The 20,287-nt window shown below is 50.5% G+C and overlaps 1 protein-coding gene across 1 annotated transcript in view; it reads right to left on the bottom strand.

Moving 5' to 3' along the window:
* Positions 1 to 20,287, bottom strand: part of LOC123766907 (adenylate cyclase type 8) — a gene marked incomplete in the record, with an annotated part of 567,973 nt that overhangs the window by 155,256 nt on the left and 392,430 nt on the right. Inside the window, 2 exon segments of the mRNA XM_069307264.1 lie at positions 12,402 to 12,552; positions 14,614 to 14,716. Of these exon segments, the coding sequence (XP_069163365.1) occupies positions 12,402 to 12,552; positions 14,614 to 14,716 (254 nt within the window).

Below are 20,287 nucleotides of genomic sequence, written 5' to 3'. Positions count from 1 at the left end.
GTGTTCCCAGTTGTCTATGAAAGATATTGCATTTGATTTGCAATATCTTTCCAGCCGGCAATTGACACCAAGTGCCCTCGATATCCATTCATTTCCCACTCCCTTTCTTGGAAGAATGCCACATATGATCGGGATTCCTCCCTTGCTCCTAACTAACTCTATGGCTGTTTTATACCTCTGAATCAGTTCCTCACTCTTGACTCGACCAACATCATTTCCTCCCACGCTAATGCAAATAATGGGATTGTTCCCATTACCAGCCATAATATCATTCATGTTGTTTATAATATCACCAATGCCAGCTCCGGGATAGCAAACCCTTAACCTGTTCCCCCTATCACTAGCACAAAACGTTCTATCCAAATACCTTATCTGGGAATCTCCCACAACTAATGTTTGCTTAGGTACTTCCTTTACTTTCTGAGGGGCCTGCGCTTCCTTTCTCTTCGTTGCTTTCCCTTTTGCGCGATCCACAGTCTCTCCACAGCACTCGTCCTCCAAAACGTCAAATGAATTTGAAGTTGCTATGGCGTTTGAAGGCGGCTTTATCAAAGTCTTCTTAAGGCCCCTGTCTTTCGCAACTCTCCAAGACGAGGTCCCTTTACTGCTGGTCTCCTCCTTCGTTACTTCTCGTTGTTTTTTAAGCTGACGCACCTCCTCCCGCAGAGAGTCCAACTCTGTCCTCAGGGCTCCCACTAGAGTCACCAGGTCCTTCACTACAACTTCCATATTGCTATGATAATGGGCCAATATGAGCTGCCTCGTATGGACCAATAGGAGCTGCCTCGTATGGACCAATTGGAGCTGCCTCGTATGGACCAATTGGAGCTGCCTCGTATGGACCAATTGGAACTGTCTCGTATGGACCAATTGGAGCTGCCTCGTATGGGCCAATTGGAACTGCCTCGTATGGACCAATTGGAACTGTCTCGTATGGACCAATTGGAGCTGCCTCGTATGGACCAATTGGAACTGCCTCGCATGGACCAATTGGAACTGCCTCGTATGGACCAATTGGAACTGCCTCGTATGGACCAATAGCAGCTGCCTCGTATGGACCAATTGGAACTGCCTCGTATGGACCAATTGGAACTGCCTCGTATGGACCAATTGGAGCTGCCTCGTATGGACCAATTGGAGCTGCCTCGTATGGACCAATTGGAACTGCCTCGTATGGACCAATTGGAACTATCTCGTATGGACCAATTGGAACTGCCTCGTATGGACCAACTGGAGCTGCCTCGTATGGACCAATAGGAGCTGCCTCGTATGGACCAATTGGAACTGCCTCCTATGGACCAATTGGAGCTGCCTCGTATGGACCAATTGGAGCTGCCTCGTATGGGCCAATAGGAGCTGCCTCGTATGGACCAATAGGAGCTGCCTCGTATGGACCAATTGGAACTGCCTCGTATGGACCAATAGCAGCTGCCTCGTATGGACCAATTGGAGCTGCCTCGTATGGACCAATTGGAGCTGCCTCGTATGGACCAATTGGAGCTGCCTCGTATGGACCAATTGGAGCTGCCTCGCATGGACCAATTGGAGCTGCCTCGTAGGGGCCAATAGGAGCTGTCTCGTATGGACCAATTGGAACTGCCTCGTATGGACCAATTGGAGCTGCCTCGTATGGACCAATTGGAGCTGCCTCGTATGGACCAATAGGAGCTGCCTCGCATGGACCAATTGGAGCTGCCTCGTAGGGGCCAATAGGAGCTGTCTCGTATGGACCAATTGGAACTGCCTCGTATGGACCAATTGGAGCTGCCTCGTATGGACCAATTGGAGCTGCCTCGTATGGACCAATAGCAGCTGCCTCGTATGTACCAATACAAGCTGCCTCGTTTGGGCCAATACAAGCTGCCTCGTATGGACCAATAGCAGCTGCCTCGTATGGACCAATACAAGCTGCCTCGTATGGACCAATAGCAGCTGCCTCGTATGGACCAATTGGAACTGCCTCCTATGGACCAATTGGAGCTGCCTCGTATGGACCAATTGGAGCTGCCTCGTATGGGCCAATAGGAGCTGCCTCGTATGGACCAATAGGAGCTGCCTCGTATGGACCAATTGGAACTGCCTCGTATGGACCAATAGCAGCTGCCTCGTATGGACCAATTGCAGCTGCCTCGTATGGACCAATTGGAGCTGCCTCGTATGGACCAATTGGAGCTGCCTCGTATGGACCAATTGGAGCTGCCTCCAATTGGAGCTGCCTCGTATGGACCAATTGGAGCTGCCTCGTATGGACCAATTGGAGCTGCCTCGCATGGACCAATTGGAGCTGCCTCGTAGGGGCCAATAGGAGCTGTCTCGTATGGACCAATTGGAACTGCCTCGTATGGACCAATTGGAGCTGCCTCGTATGGACCAATTGGAGCTGCCTCGTATGGACCAATAGGAGCTGCCTCGTATGGACCAATACAAGCTGCCTCGTATGGGCCAATACAAGCTGCCTCGTATGGACCAATAGCAGCTGCCTCGTATGGACCAATAGGAGCTGCCTCGTATGGACCAATAGCAGCTGCCTCGTATGGACCAATACAAGCTGCTTCGTATGGACCAATAGGAGCTGCCTCGTATGGACCAATAGCAGCTGCCTCGTATGGGCCAATAGGAGCTGCCTCGTATGGACCAATTGGAGCTGCCTCGTATGGACCAATACAAGCTGCCTCGTATGGACCAATACAAGCTGCCTCGTATGGACCAATAGGAGCTGCCTCGTATGGACCAATACAAGCTGCTTCGTATGGACCAATAGGAGCTGCCTCGTATGGACCAATAGCAGCTGCCTCGTATGGGCCAATAGGAGCTGCCTCGTATGGACCAATTGGAGCTGCCTCGTATGGACCAATACAAGCTGCCTCGTATGGACCAATACAAGCTGCCTCGTATGGACCAAATGGAGCTGCCTCGTATGGACCAATACAAGCTGCCTCGTATGGACCAATAGGAGCTGCCTCGTATGGACCAATAGGAGCTGCCTCGTATGGGCCAATAGGAGCTGCCTCGTATGGACCAATTGGAGCTGCCTCGTATGGACCAATTGGAACTGCCTCGTATGGACCAATAGCAGCTGCCTCGTATGGACCAATTGCAGCTGCCTCGTATGGACCAATTGGAGCTGCCTCGTATGGACCAATTGGAGCTGCCTCGTATGGACCAATTGGAGCTGCCTCGTATGGACCAATTGGAGCTGCCTCGTATGGACCAATTGGAGCTGCCTCGTATGGACCAATTGGAGCTGCCTCGCATGGACCAATTGGAGCTGCCTCGTAGGGGCCAATAGGAGCTGTCTCGTATGGACCAATTGGAACTGCCTCGTATGGACCAATTGGAGCTGCCTCGTATGGACCAATTGGAGCTGCCTCGTATGGACCAATAGGAGCTGCCTCGTATGGACCAATACAAGCTGCCTCGTATGGGCCAATACAAGCTGCCTCGTATGGACCAATAGCAGCTGCCTCGTATGGACCAATAGGAGCTGCCTCGTATGGACCAATAGCAGCTGCCTCGTATGGACCAATACAAGCTGCTTCGTATGGACCAATAGGAGCTGCCTCGTATGGACCAATAGCAGCTGCCTCGTATGGGCCAATAGGAGCTGCCTCGTATGGACCAATTGGAGCTGCCTCGTATGGACCAATACAAGCTGCCTCGTATGGACCAATACAAGCTGCCTCGTATGGACCAATAGGAGCTGCCTCGTATGGACCAAAACAAGCTGCTTCGTATGGACCAATAGGAGCTGCCTCGTATGGACCAATAGCAGCTGCCTCGTATGGGCCAATAGGAGCTGCCTCGTATGGACCAATTGGAGCTGCCTCGTATGGACCAATACAAGCTGCCTCGTATGGACCAATACAAGCTGCCTCGTATGGACCAATAGGAGCTGCCTCGTATGGACCAATACAAGCTGCCTCGTATGGACCAATAGGAGCTGCCTCGTATGGACCAATAGGAGCTGCCTCGTATGGGCCAATAGGAGCTGCCTCGTATGGACCAATTGGAGCTGCCTCGTATGGACCAATAGGAGCTGCCTCACATGGACAAATAGGAGCTGCCTCGTATGGACCAATAGGAGCTGCCTCGTATGGACCAATACAAGCTGCCTCGTATGGGCCAATACAAGCTGCCTCGTATGGACCAATAGCAGCTGCCTCGTATGGGCCAATAGGAGCTGCCTCGTATGGACCAATAGGAGCTGCCTCGTATGGACCAATACAAGCTGCCTCGTATGGGCCAATACAAGCTGCCTCGTATGGACCAATAGGAGCTGCCTCGTATGGACCAATAGGAGCTGCCTCGTATGGACCAATAGGAGCTGCCTCGTATGGACCAATAGCAGCTGCCTCGTATGGACCAATAGCAGCTGCCTCGTATGGACCAATAGCAGCTGCCTCGTATGGACCAATAGCAGCTGCCTCGTATGGACCAATAGATCATTTGCAGGTTTCCTTAACTGTCAAGTTGTTAGCCCCTAACATGCTGACCTCCCCCCCCCCCTCACACGACACTATGCAGGTGTGGGCGCCTCGTGTACGAACCAGTGGAACACGAGACAGTCAGAAGCGAACCTGTTACATCTCGTGCATGATAGATGCTGACAGGAGGAAGAGGGCGGCTGCACCCTTGATAGTTGCAGCCCAGCAGGTGTGTACATGGCAACACTGCAACGCCACCACTAACACACATCAACACGACCAACACTGCACAAGATTCTATTATTGCAATAACATTTGAAGATTACAATAACCTTCAACTGCGATATTATATGTCAAAGAACCTTATAGTATGTGAGACGTGTTATCTTGAGGTTATCTTGAGATGATTTCGGGGCTTTAGTGTCCCCGCGGCCCGGTCCTCGACCAGCCCTTCACCCCCAGGAACAACCCGTGAGAGCTGACTAACTCCCAGGTACCTATTTACTGCTAGGTAACAGGGGCATCAGGGTGAAAGAAACTCTCCCCATTGTTTCTCGCCGGCGCCTGGGATCGAACCCGGGACCACAGGATCACGCTTACAGTGATCTGTCCGCTCAGCCACCGGCTCTCTATGTGTGTGTTCCGAGTTTGAACACGGCTCTAAAAGTTACTTGGTTGATGGGGTTCTGGGAGTTGTTCTACTGCCCAAGCCCGGCCCGAGGCCAGGCTTGACTTGTGAGAGTTTGGTCCACCAGGCTGTTGCTTGGAGCGGCCCGCAGGCCCACATATACCTGCTTGATGGGGTTCTGGGAGTTCTTCTACTCCCCAAGCCCGGCCCGAGGCCAGGCTTGACTTGTGAGAGTTTGGTCCACCAGGCTGTTGCTTGGAGCGGCCCGCAGGCCCACATATACCTGCTTGATGGGGTTCTGGGAGTTCTTCTACTGCCCAAGCCCGGCCCGAGGCCAGGCTTGACTTGTGAGAGTTTGGTCCACCAGGCTGTTGCTTGGAGCGGCCCGCAGGCCCACATATACCTGCTTGATGGGGTTCTGGGAGTTCTTCTACTCCCCAAGCCCGGCCCGAGGCCAGGCTTGACTTGTGAGAGTTTGGTCCACCAGGCTGTTGCTTGGAGCGGCCCGCAGGCCCACATATACCTGCTTGATGGGGTTCTGGGAGTTCTTCTACTCCCCAAGCCCGGCCCGAGGCCAGGCTTGACTTGTGAGAGTTTGGTCCACCAGGCTGTTGCTTGGAGCGGCCCGCAGGCCCACATATACCTGCTTGATGGGGTTCTGGGAGTTGTTCTACTGCCCAAGCCCGGCCCGAGGCCAGGCTTGACTTGTGAGAGTTTGGTCCACCAGGCTGTTGCTTGGAGCAGCCCGCAGGCCCACATATACCTGGTTGATGGGGTTCTGGGAGTTCTTCTACTGCCCAAGCCCGGCCCGAGGCCAAGCTTGACTTGTGAGATGTTGATAGTTATTGTATACAGTGGCAGGACCTGGCGTGGGTGGTGAGTGGTCAGGTCCTGTAAGACCCCAGTGCTGCTCCTAGCAACCTGTGGGCCGTAACGTGCAATGTAGTGTTGGTGTTGTCACTACAGCAGCAGGACGCGATAGTGCTGTGGCTTGTCTCTAGTGTGTGTGTGTGTGTGTGTGTGTGTGTGTGTGTGTGTGTGTGTGTGTGTGTGTGTGTGTGTGTGTGTGTGTGTGTGTGTACTCACCTAGTTGTGCTTGCGGGGGTTGAGCTCTGGCTCTTTGGTCCCACCTCTCAACTGTCAATCAACAGGTGTACAGGTTCCTGAGCCTATTGGGCTCTATCATATCTACACTTGAAACTGTGTATGGAGTCAGCCTCCACCACATCACTGCCTAATGCATTCCGTTTACTAACCACTCTGACACTGAAAAAGTTCTTTCTAACGTCTCTGTGGCTCATTTGGGCACTCAGTCTCCACCTGTGTCCCCTTGTTCGCGTCCCACCCGTGTTGAATAGTTCATCCTTGTTTACCCGGTCGATTCCCGGGGTGTGTGTGTGTGTGTGTGCGTGTGTGTGTGTGGGTGTGTGTGTGTGTGTGTGTGTGTGTGTGTGTGTGTGTGTGTGTGTGTGTGTGTGTGTGTGTGTGTGTGTGTGTGTCTCAAACCGCCAATGTTTTAGCGAATTGCTAAGCAGAAAATTGTCCTGTAGTTGCTGCAGAAGATTGCTACATTTCTCATCAGATACGTAATGTAGTTTAGAAACACAGTAATGTCCTCTCTGGAAAAATATCCCACTAACATGACGTCAAAGAGGAGACATGTTTACGACATCAATGTTGACAGTCAATCTTCATTTATTCTTGGACGAGTTAAGAACCATATATATATATATATATATATATATATATATATATATATATATATATATATATATATATATATATATATATATATAGCTGTCGCAAAGGCGGTACAAAGGTCAATATTTCTTATATTACCACATGTAGTGTCGTCAATATTAAAAATATTGTGATACAGGGGCTGACTCCTGCGGTCAATCCTGGCAAATATCCTGCCTGGCAGCTCACAGGATTCTCTTTATCCAGTTTTGGAACTAAAACTTCAAGACAAAGGGGAAGGGAACTATCAGGGGGAAAGCGCCAAGTCATTACGACTATATAGCACTGGGAAGGGGGTCACCTTGAGGTTACCTTGAGGTGCTTCCGGGGCTTAGTGTCCCCGCGGCCCGGTCGTCGACCAGGCCTCCCAGGTCAGGATAAGGATTTGGGATGGGACGGGGGGAAGGAATGGTGCCCAACCACTTGGACGGTCGGGGATTGAATGCCGACCTGCATGAAGCGAGACCTTCGTTCTGCCGAAAAGTGTAACACAATCAGTGTAAGACAATAAGTGTCAGAAGCCGTCAGTGTAACACAACAACAGTGTCTGGAGCCGTCAGTATAACACAACAGTGTCTGGAACCGTCAGTGTAACACAACAAGTGTCTGGAACCGTCAGTGTAACACAACAAGTGTCTGGAACCGTCAGTATAACACAACAACAGTGTCTGGAGCCGTCAGTGTAAGACAACAAGTGTCTGGAGCCGTCAGTGTAACACAACAGTGTCTGGAGCCGTCAGTGTAACACAACAGTGTCTGGAACCGTCAGTGTAACACAACAACAGTGTCTGGAGCCGTCAGTGTAACACAACAAGTGTCTGGAACCGTCAGTATAACACAACAACAGTGTCTGGAGCCGTCAGTATAACACAACAACAGTGTCTGGAGCCGTCAGTATAACACAACAACAGTGTCTGGAGCCGTCAGTATAACACAACAACAGTGTCTGGAGCCGTCAGTATAACACAACAACAGTGTCTGGAGCCGTCAGTGTAAGACAACAAGTGTCTGGAGCCGTCAGTGTAACACAACAGTGTCTGGAGCCGTCAGTGTAAGACAACAAGTGTCTGGAGCCGTCAGTGTAACACAACAACAGTGTCTGGAGCCGTCAGTATAACACAACAACAGTGTCTGGAGCCGTCAGTATAACACAACAGTGTCTGGAGCCGTCAGTATAACACAACAAGTGTCTGGAGCCGTCAGTGTAACACAACAGTGTCTGGAGCCGTCAGTGTAACACAACAGTGTCTGGAGCCGTCAGTATAACACAACAAGTGTCTGGAGCCGTCAGTATAACACAACAAGTGTCTGGAGCCGTCAGTGTAACACAACAACAGTGTCTGGAGCCGTCAGTATAACACAACAACAGTGTCTGGAGCCGTCAGTATAACACAACAAGTGTCTGGAGCCGTCAGTGTAACACAACAGTGTCTGGAGCCGTCAGTATAACACAACAAGTGTCTGGAGCCGTCAGTGTAACACAACAACAGTGTCTGGAGCCGTCAGTGTAACACAACAGTGTCTGGAGCCGTCAGTATAACGCAACAGTGTCTGGAGCCGTCAGTGTAACACAACAGTGTCTGGAGCCGTCAGTGTAACACAACAGTGTCTAGAGCCATCAGTGTAACACAACAGTGTCTGGAGCCATCAGTGTAACACAACAGTGTCTGGAGCCGTCAGTATAACGCAACAGTGTCTGGAGCCGTCAGTGTAACACAACAGTGTCTAGAGCCATCAGTGTAACACAACAGTGTCTGGAGCCATCAGTGTAACACAACAGTGTCTGGAGCCGTCAGTATAACGCAACAGTGTCTGGAGCCGTCAGTGTAACACAACAGTGTCTAGAGCCATCAGTGTAACACAACAGTGTCTGGAGCCATCAGTGTAACACAACAGTGTCTGGAGCCGTCAGTATAACACAACAGTGTCTGGAGCCGTCAGTGTAACACAACAGTGTCTGGAGCCGTCAGTGTAACACAACAAGTGTCTGGAGCCGTCAGTGTAACACAATAACAGTGTCTGGAGCCGTCAGTGTAACACAATAACAGTGTCTGGAGCCGTCAGTGTAACACAACAAGTGTCTGGAGCCATCAGTGTAACACAACAGTGTCTGGAGCCATCAGTGTAACACAACAGTGTCTGGAGCCGTCAGTATAACACAACAGTGTCTGGAGCCGTCAGTATAACACAACAAGTATCTGGAGCCATCAGTGTAACACAACAGTGTCTGGAGCCGTCAGTGTAACACAACAGTGTCTGGAGCCGTCAGTATAACACAACAGTGTCTGGAGCCGTCAGTATAACACAACAAGTATCTGGAGCCATCAGTGTAACACAACAGTGTCTGGAGCCGTCAGTGTAACACAACAGTGTCTGGAGCCGTCAGTATAACACAACAGTGTCTGGAGCCGTCAGTATAACACAACAAGTATCTGGAGCCATCAGTGTAACACAACAGTGTCTGGAGCCGTCAGTATAACACAACAGTGTCTGGAGCCGTCAGTATAACACAACAAGTATCTGGAGCCGTCAGTGTAACACAACAACAGTGTCTGGAGCCATCAGTATAACACAACAAGTGTCTGGAGCCATCAGTGTAACACAACAACAGTGTCTGGAGCCGTCAGTATAACACAACAGTGTCTGGAGCCGTCAGTGTAACACAACAACAGTATCTGGAGCCATCAGTATAACACAACAACAGTGTCTGGAGCCGTCAGTGTAACACAACAACAGTGTCTGGAGCCGTCAGTGTAACACAATAACAGTGTCTGGAGCCGTCAGTATAACACAACAACAGTGTCTGGAGCCGTCAGTGTAACACAACAACAGTGTCTGGAGCCGTCAGTGTAACACAACAACAGTGTCTGGAGCCGTCAGTGTAACACAATAACAGTGTCTGGAGCCGTCAGTATAACACAACAAGTGTCTGGAGCCGTCAGTGTAACACAACAGTGTCTGGAGCCGTCAGTGTAACACAACAGTGTCTGGAGCCGTCAGTATAACACAACAGTGTCTGGAGCCGTCAGTGTAACACAACAACAGTGTCTGGAGCCGTCAGTATAACACAACAGTGTCTGGAGCCGTCAGTGTAACACAACAGTGTCTGGAGCCGTCAGTATAACACAACAAGTGTCTGGAGCCGTCAGTGTAACACAACAACAGTGTCTGGAGCCGTCAGTATAACACAACAGTGTCTGGAGCCGTCAGTGTAACACAACAAGTGTCTGGAGCCGTCAGTATAACACAACAGTGTCTAGAGCCGTCAGTATAACACAACAAGTGTCTGGAGCCATCAGAGTAACACAACAGTGTCTGGAGCCGTCAGTATAACACAACAACAGTGTCTGGAGCCATCAGTGTAACACAACAGTGTCTAGAGCCGTCAGTATAGCACAACAACAGTGTCTGGAGCCATCAGTGTAACACAACAGTGTCTGGAGCCGTCAGTATAACACAACAACAGTGTCTGGAGCCGTCAGTATAACACAACAGTGTCTGGAGCCATCAGAGTAACACAACAGTGTCTGGAGCCGTCAGTATAACACAACAGTGTCTGGAGCCGTCAGTATAACACAACAGTGTCTGGAGCCGTCAGTGTAACACAAAAAGTGTCTGGAGCCGTCAGTGTAACACAAAAAGTGTCTGGAGCCGTCAGTGTAACACAACAGTGTCTGGAGCCGTCAGTATAACACAACAGTGTCTGGAGCCGTCAGTGTAACACAATAACAGTGTCTGGAGCCATCAGAGTAACACAACAGTGTCTGGAGCCGTCAGTATAACACAACAGTGTCTGGAGGCGTCAGTGTAACACAACAAGTGTCTGGAGCCGTCAGTGTAACACAATAACAGTGTCTGGAGCCGTCAGAGTAACACAACAGTGTCTGGAGCCGTCAGTATAACACAACAGTGTCTGGAGCCGTCAGTATAACACAACAAGTGTCTGGAGCCGTCAGTGTAACACAACAGTGTCTGGAGCCGTCAGTATAACACAACAGTGTCTGGAGCCGTCAGAGTAACAACAACAGTGTCTGGAGACGTCAGTGTAACACAACAACAGTGTCTGGAGCCGTCAGTGTAACACACCAGTGTCTGGAGCCGTCAGAGTAACACAACAGTGTCTGGAGCCGTCAGTATAACACAACAGTGTCTGGAGCCGTCAGTGTAACACAACAGTGTCTGGAGCCGTCAGAGTAACACAACAGTGTCTGGAGCCGTCAGTATAACACAACAGTGTCTGGAGCCGTCAGTGTAACACAACAGTGTCTGGAGCCGTCAGTATAACACAACAAGTGTCTGGAGCCGTCAGTATAACACAACAAGTATCTGGAGCCGTCAGTGTAACAACAACAGTGTCTGGAGCCGTCAGTGTAACAACAACAGTGTCTGGAGCCGTCAGTATAACACAACAAGTGTCTGGAGCCGTCAGTGTAACACAACAACAGTGTCTGGAGCCGTCAGTGTAACACAACAGTGTCTGGAGCCGTCAGTATAACACAACAGTGTCTGGAGCCGTCAGTGTAACACAACAGTGTCTGGAGCCATCAGTGTAACACAACAGTGTCTGGAGCCATCAGTGTAACACAACAGTGTCTGGAGCCGTCAGTGTAACACAACAGTGTCTGGAGCCGTCAGTGTAACACAACAGTGTCTGGAGCCGTCAGTGTAACACAACAAGTGTCTGGAGCCGTCAGTGTAACACAATAACAGTGTCTGGAGCCGTCAGTGTAACACAATAACAGTGTCTGGAGCCGTCAGTGTAACACAACAAGTGTCTGGAGCCGTCAGTGTAACACTAAGTGTCTGGAGCCGTCAGTATAACAACAAGTATCTGGAGCCATCAGTATAACACAACAAGTATCTGGAGCCATCAGTGTAACACAACAACAGTGTCTGGAGCCATCAGTGTAACACAATAACAGTGTCTGGAGCCGTCAGTGTAACACAATAACAGTGTCTGGAGCCGTCAGTGTAACACAACAGTGTCTGGAGCCGTCAGTATAACACAACAGTGTCTGGAGCCGTCAGTGTAACACAACAGTGTCTGGAGCCGTCAGTGTAACACAAGTGTCTGGAGCCGTCAGTGTAACACAATAACAGTGTCTGGAGCCGTCAGTGTAACACAATAACAGTGTCTGGAGCCGTCAGTGTAACACAATAACAGTGTCTGGAGCCGTCAGTGTAACACAACAAGTGTCTGGAGCCGTCAGTGTAACACAATAAGTGTCTGGAGCCGTCAGTATAACACAACAAGTATCTGGAGCCATCAGTATAACACAACAAGTATCTGGAGCCATCAGTGTAACACTACAACAGTGTCTGGAGCCATCAGTATAACACAACAAGTATCTGGAGCCATCAGTGTAACACAAGAACAGTGTCTGGAGCCGTCAGTGTAACACAATAACAGTGTCTGGAGCCGTCAGTGTAACACAATAACAGTGTCTGGAGCCGTCAGTATAAGACAATAACAGTGTCTGGAGCCGTCAGTGTAACACAACAAGTGTCTGGAGCCGTCAGTGTAAGACAATAACAGTGTCTGGAGCCGTCAGTGTAACACAACAAGTGTCTGGAGCCGTCAGTGTAACTCCCCCTCCCCCGACACTCACTGCAGTATACTGGTTTTTCTCCTGGAGCAGAACGATGGCGAGGAGGACCAGCTTGAGGGCCAGGTCCACCCCGTTCACCATGATGAGTGACTTCTGCCGCTGTCTGTGGGAGTACCGCTGGAAAGCCACCTCCAGCTGCTGGTCCCGGAAGCTGCAGGAGAGAGAGACCCACTGTCAGAGTCATTGGGACGGAGGGAGAGTGTGAGAGAGACTGTGGGACGGAGGGAGAGTGTGAGAGAGACTGTGGGATGGAGGGAGAGTGTGAGACACACTGTGGGATGGAGAGAGAGTGTGAGAGACTGTGGGACGGAGGGAGAGTGTGAGACACACTGTGGGATGGAGAGAGAGTGTGAGAGAGACTGTGGGACGGAGGGAGAGTGTGAGACACACTGTGGGATGGAGAGAGAGTGTGAGAGAGACTGTGGGACGGAGGGAGAGTGTGAGAGAGACTGTGGGACGGAGGGAGAGTGTGAGAGAGACTGTGGGACGGAGGGAGAGTGTGAGAGAGAATGTGGGATGGAGGGAGAGTGTGAGAGAGACTGTGGGACGGAGGGAGAGTGTGAGAGAGACTGTGGGACGGAGGGAGAGTGTGAGAGAGACTGTGGGATGGAGGGAGAGTGTGAGAGAGACTGTGGGACGGAGGGAGAGTGTGAGACACACTGTGGGATGGAGAGAGAGTGTGAGAGAGACTGTGGGACGGAGGGAGAGTGTGAGAGAGACTGTGGGATGGAGGGAGAGTGTGAGAGAGACTGTGGGACGGAGGGAGAGTGTGAGACACACTGTGGGATGGAGGGAGAGTGTGAGAGAGACTGTGGGACGGAGGGAGAGTGTGAGACACACTGTGGGATGGAGGGAGAGTGTGAGAGAGACTGTGGGATGGAGGGAGAGTGTGAGAGAGACTGTGGGACGGAGGGAGAGTGTGAGAGAGACTGTGGGACGGAGGGAGAGTGTGAGAGAGACTGTGGGACGGAGGGAGAGTGTGAGAGAGACTGTGGGATGGAGGGAGAGTGTGAGAGAGACTGTGGGACGGAGGGAGAGTGTGAGAGAGACTGTGGGACGGAGGGAGAGTGTGAGAGACTGTGGGATGGAGGGAGAGTGTGAGAGAGACTGTGGGATGGAGGGAAAGTGAGAGAGAGACTGTGGGACGGAGGGAGAGTGTGAGAGAGACTGTGGGACGGAGGGAGAGTGTGAGAGAGACTGTGGGATGGAGGGAGAGTGTGAGAGAGACTGTGGGACGGAGGGAGAGTGTGAGAGAGACTGTGGGACGGAGGGAGAGTGTGAGAGAGACTGTGGGATGGAGGGAGAGTGTGAGAGAGACTGTGGGACGGAGGGAGAGTGTGAGAGACTGTGGGATGGAGGGAGAGTGTGAGAGAGACTGTGGGATGGAGGGAGAGTGTGAGAGAGACTGTGGGATGGAGGGAGAGTGTGAGAGAAACTGTGGGACGGAGGGAGAGTGAGAGAGAGACTGTGGGATGGAGGGAGAGTGTGAGAGAAACTGTGGGACGGAGGGAGAGTGAGAGAGAGACTGTGGGATGGAGGGAAAGTGAGAGAGAGACTGTGGGACGGAGGGAGAGTGTGAGAGAGACTGTGGGACGGAGGGAGAGTGTGAGAGAGACTGTCGGACGGAGGGAGAGTGTGAGAGAAACTGTGGGATGGAGGGAAAGTGTGAGAGAGAGATAGCTGTTGAAGAGAGAGAGAGAGAGATAGAGGAGAGAGAGTGTGATTCACGAAGCAGTTACGCAGGCACTTACGAACGTGTACATCTTTCCTCAATCTTTGACGGCTTTGGTTACATTTATTAAACAGTTTACAAGCATGAAAACTTGCCAGTCAACTGTTGTTATTGTTATAAACAGCCTCCTGGTGCTTCGGAGCTCATTAACTGTTTAATAATCGCAAACAAAGCCGCCAAAGATTGAGAAAAGATGGACAAGTTCGTAAGTGCTTGCGTAACTGCTTCGTGAATCTAGCCCTCTGACCTACTAGGTCATAAATAAATTAATTAAATTATCTATAACTAGGTCATAGATTAAAAAAAATCTGTCAATATTCACTGCTTGAGGCAGACCTTCCTCAACGGCTATTGAAAGGTACCAGATTATTTACCAGTCAAGAAGACAGGATCATTCTTACCTGTCAGTAAAGTGTGCCAAATCAGTTTGACTGTCAGTCATGTTCCCTGTCAAGAGAGTAAGCAGGGGCACATATTTACCTGTTGGTGAGTGTGGGGAAGTACACGCCATGACACACATGGCCCCTCTTGAAGATCTGCCCTGTGGGATCCGCCTCTCTGGTCGAGCTGGTCCGGTCAATTACTGCCAACGGAGAAGTCAATTTGTTAATTTATCATTTAGATTATTTAGATATAGATATGCATGTGTATATATATACACACACACTAGGGACGATCCCTGATGCTTCCCAAGCATGGTAATACACCTGGTATGGCAATACAACATACACATGGCTTAAGAAGTTACAATATGTGTGTGTGTGTGTAGATGTGTGTGTGTGTGTGTGTGTGTAGGTGTGTGTGTGTGTGTGTAGGTGTGTGTGTGTGTGTGTGTGTGTGTGTGTGTGTGTGTGTGTGTGTGTGTGTGTGTGTGTGTGTGTGTGTGTGTGTGTAGGTGTGTGTGTGTGTAGGTGTGTGTAGGTGTGTGTGTGTGTGTAGGTGTGTGTGTGTGTGTAGGTGTGTAGGTGTGTGTGTGTGTGTGTAGGTGTGTGTGTGTGTAGGTGTGTGTGTGTGTGTGTGTGTGTGTGTGTGTAGGTGTGTGTGTGTGTGTGTGTGTGTGTGTGTGTAGGTGTGTGTAGGTGTGTGTATTCAGCAGGTATTCATGTCAGAGTATCAGAACCTGCTGCTATTTCTGAATGCATGTGTTTATTGACAGATACTTTCCAAGACCCGCTGATTTAGTGGACAGGGAGAGAGACAGTCACCAGTCTGTTAATAGACAGACACAAAGTGTTTTCAGTCTGTCCAGTCGGGACTCTTTTTTTTTTTTTTGCTGGAGGTGACAGTGTTGAGATACTTTTCAGTCCGGGGTCATTACACCAACCTGTGTCATCGTTATCGCTCTCTGTCATGCGTGTGACGGTGAGTATTGACTCGCCACGGATCAAGATGACTGTCATGGGTGACACGAGATCAAATTAGGTGATTATGAAGTCGAGAGGGAACAATGATTAAGCTTCCTTAATTACCTACACCACTCCCATGGGCGTAGATATTGATCTATACTTACCACTAGAAATATTCCCCCCCATTTGTCATTAGATATTCCTCTTATTTCAGCAAGAAATACTTCCCCTCCCAGTCACGAAATATTCTCAACATTCCCCAAAGATATTACCCCCCTCAATTTCCCAAAGAGATACGCCCTCTCTCTCCCGCAAGATTAATTTCCCCTTATCCACAGAAATATTCACGGATATCTCAATATATCTACAGAGTAAAATTAAGCTATTCACTGAAGGATTAATTCTTTAACTCGGGGGTCTTAGGTATTATTAAGTGGTGGAGTATTTATATTAAGTATGAATAAAAATACTATTGTTGATTCACTTATGACATTTAAAAGTAGCAGTGAAGACATCTTAAGTTCCAATGAAGACATGTTAAGTACCAATGATATATAAGTAATCAACTTTACGTAATTTAATATTCGTGATTATAATTTCTGATTTTTTACAATATTGTGAATATTTCATTAGTTCATATGAAGTATTATTAATACATGTGTAGTCATTCATAACTATCCATTACGATATTCAGTTAAGTACCCATTAAACTTCAAATAGCCATTCCCAAAATTATTTAATTACTTAACCGTAATACAACGTATTCCAAACGTCTCTTAACCGTATCACCACAACGTTAGATAGTTAAGTAGTTCTCTATCAGTCATTATAGAATTAATTACAAAGGATGTGGCTCCAATTACCTGGAAGAATTGGCCGCCAACTGTACGTAGTTAGCTAAACGAGACTCTTGGCTCATCTCAACTCATTTAGGCGTTATTTGTAAAATTATTGTTTACATTAATAGTTAATTCAAAATTATGGGATGAGGGTCTGGTGAGCCTTTATTTTGAAATACAAATATTTTAGAAGAATATTAGCAATTTCTGAATTTTTTGTTTGCTGGGGTGGGCACACATTCTTTAATGTCAAGTGGAAAGTCATTAATTTTCGAAAGTCATAACAATTCAACTGAAATTTAATTTAGAAAGTTAAAACTTGCTCGGCGCCATTACCTTTGGGAGGAGGTTTGAAGGTGGGGTTAGGGTGAGGTCTTTGATACATGTGAAGAGTACCGGTCTGGGGTGTACTTTCCTCTAGTTAGTTCACCATGATTGGTTGTTCAGACTAGCCCCCCCCCAGTCCAGAACCCCAGCACCTCACACAGCCCCCCAGCACCTCACAGAGCCACGATGGGTATTATCCATCACTTCATCATGACTAAGAAGACGCCATTCATCAATGTCACCGACCGGTGACAGTCGCTCTACTTAGCTCCATGTACGGCGCCTTTCTCAGGCACGGTGGCCCTCCCAGGCACGGTGGCCCTCCCTGGCACGGTGGCCCTCCCAGGCACGGTGGCCCTCCCTGGCACGGTGGCCCTCCCAGGCACGGTGGCCGTCCCTTGCACGGTGGTCCTCCCTGGCACGGTGGCCCTCCCTGGCACGGTGGTCCTCCCTGGCACGGTGGCCCTCCCTGGCACGGTGGTCCTCCCTGGCACGGTGGCCCTCCCTGGCACGGTGGCCCTCCCTGGCACGTTGGTCCTCCCTGGCACGGTGGCCCTCCCTGGCACGGTGGCCCTCCCTGGCACGGTGGTCCTCCCTGGCACGGTGGTCCTCCCTGGCACGGTGGCCCACCTTGGCACGATGACCCTCCCTGGCACGGTGGCCCTCCCTGGCACGGTGGCCCTCCCTGGCACGGTGGCCCTCCATGGCACGGTGGCCCTCCCTGGCACGGTGGCCCTCCCTGGCACGGTGGCCCTCCCAGGCACGGTGGCCCTCCCTGGCACGGTGGCCCTCCCTGGCACGGTGGCCCTCCCTGGCACGGTGGCCCTCCCTGGCACGGTGGCTCTCCCTGGCACGGTGGCCCTTCCTGGCACGGTGGCCCTCCCTGGCACGGTGGCCCTCCCTGGCACGGTGGTCCTCCCTGGCACGGTGGCCCTCCCTGGCACGGTGGTCCTTCCTGGCACGGTGGTCCTCCCTGGCACGGTGGCCCTCCCTGGCACGGTGGCCCTCCCTGGCACGGTGGTCCTCCCTGGCACGGTGGCCCTCCCTGGCACGGTGGCCCTCACAGGCACGGTGGCCCTCCCAGGCACGGTGGTCCTCCCTGGCACGGTGGTCCTCCCTGGCACGGTGGCCCTCCCTGGCACGGTGGTCCTCCCAGGCACGGTGGCCCTCCCTGGCCCGGTGGTCCTCCCAGGCACGGTGGCCCTCCCTGGCACGGTGGCCCTCCCTGGCACGGTGGTCCTCCCAGGCACGGTGGTCCTCCCAGGCACGGTGGCCCTCCCTGGCACGGTGGCCCTCCCAGGCACGGTGGTCCTCCCTGGCACGGTGGTCCTCCCAGGCACGGTGGCCCTCCCTGGCACGGTGGTCCTCCCTGGCACGGTGGTCCTCCCAGGCACGGTGGTCCTCCCTGGCACGGTGACCCTCCCAGGCACGGTGGCCCTCCCATATGCAGGCACGGTGGTCCTCCCTGGCACGGTGGTCCTCCCAGGCACGGTGGCCCTCCCTGGCACGGTGGCCCTCCCTGGCACGGTGGCCCTCCCAGGCACGGTGGCCCTCCCAGGCACGGTGGCCCTCCCAGGCACGGTGGTCCTCCCTGGCACGGTGGTCCTCCCAGGCACGGTGACCCTCCCTGGCACGGTGGCCCTCCCTGGCACGGTGGCCCTCCCTGGCACGGTGGTCCTCCCTGGCACGGTGACCCTCCCTGGCACGGTGGCCCTCCCTGGCACGGTGGCCCTCCCTGGCACGGTGGCCCTCCCTGGCACGGTGGCCCTCCCTGGCACGGTGGTCCTCCCTGGCACGGTGGTCCTCCCTGGCACGGTGACCCTCCCTGGCACGGTGGCCCTCCCTGGCACGGTGGTCCTCCCTGGCACGGTGGCCCTCAGTAGTAGGGTGTAAGACGCACAGAGGAATTTTTTTTTCTGGGAGAAAATTCCCCTGTGAGTCTTCGGGGTTTCAGGTGAATTTGGAAATTCCCCTGTGAGGTGTAAGCCACACAGGTGAATTTTTGTTTTCGGGGAAATTCGTGTCTGGGAGTGAGGGTTTTCAGGTAAATTTTGTGTCACAGATTTTAGAAGTATGGAATTCTTATGAGAAAATAATTTCCGAGACTTAGAAGTTTGTTAAGGCCTTATGGGACAAATTCAAGTAACGTATGTAGCTCTTTAGGGCTTCCAGGAGAACTCTACGGACATATTTTACATGTTTTCAACTTACAAAATCGTCTATGTAAGCCTTAGTTATTCATATAAATTTAGAAAATCACCTGTGTAAGTCATGGTTTTCAAGTCTCGTACATCACACCCCCCTCCCTCCCTCCCCCCTTACCTCGCAATCTGTCGCGTCACCTTTATTTACCTTACGCCCGGCCAGCCAGACATCGCATACAGGGTACCTCTTATCTTATCTTATCCATAATATCTGGACCGTCCCTCCTCTCTCTCTCTCTCTCCTCTTCATATTATTCCCTCTTCCTATTTTCTGACATACTAATATTTTATTCCTTTTTCATTAACCAGTCAGTTTTATACAAATCAACCGAAGCATCTCAATGTAACCTTTAATACTGAAACTGTCTCAGAGACTATCTAAGCTGGCCCCAGCTACCTGCCCCAGGCTATCTGCCCGAGGCAATCATCACCTGATTACCTGCCCCAGACATCCACCAGTCATTGGCGGCATTCGCCACCGTAATAATTTATATATATATACATTAAGCGTTAATAAAACTTATTTATTTATTTATAATTTATTTAGTCATCTAATTCATAGTTTACACAATTTATAATAAAAGAGTTTATTCCCAGTATTCGCCAATCATTCTCGCTATTAATAAAACAGCCAAACGCTCACTCAGGGGCACACTATCATTATTACGCTCATTCAGGGGCCCCCTCAGATCGCCAAAGTCTCAGAGGCCTACACTTTCAGTCAACATTCAATCTTCATCCTGTTCACAAGGTTCCCCTAGCCTAGTCATATCATCATGTCAGTGTGTCCTCTGTGCCTGTCTCCTATCAACAACGAAATCGTTCATGTGTGTCAAACACGATGTTTAACATGCCTAGGTGAAATGTCCATCAACGCTCTTCAAGAATGCAGACTGTACTGTATAGGATGCAACGGGCCTACGCCGCCTGGACATTTTGACGTAACCTGTACCAGCTGTGGACAACTCTATTGTGCAAATCGTAAGTACCGCTTTTTCTCGCACATTCAATAAACTTTCAAAGAAAATATATATCCGAAACACACATACATACAGACAGTCAATTTATATATATATATTATTTTCATTTCAGTTCATGGTTCTACTTCCTGCCCATACTGTCGTTTCTCCGTTAACCGGGAACCTCCCACCGAAGCCAGAAACGTCATTGAACCTCCACCCAAACGCCGTCGCATCATAAATAACCGTACGTTTTCACAATAATTTTCGTAATTTTAAAAGTTAATAATTGTATTTTTAACAAGTGTATAAACAAGTAATAAGTACTCATACAGAAAAATATTTCCATTACAGGAGTTCCTATTCGTGATCAAGAGAATCTCATACTTGGTGGAATCAACATTCCAGCTCGTAAGTAATATTATTATTTATCTGTAATTCAGTTTTTCCTCTTATTTAAACTTTTTGTTTTTCCTCTT

The sequence above is a fragment of the Procambarus clarkii genome, chromosome 60 (assembly GCF_040958095.1).
Source record: "Procambarus clarkii isolate CNS0578487 chromosome 60, FALCON_Pclarkii_2.0, whole genome shotgun sequence".
NCBI lineage: Eukaryota > Metazoa > Arthropoda > Malacostraca > Decapoda > Cambaridae > Procambarus > Procambarus clarkii.
The sequence above is the reverse complement of the archived record's forward strand: the minus strand, read 5'-3'. Positions and strand labels throughout refer to the sequence as shown.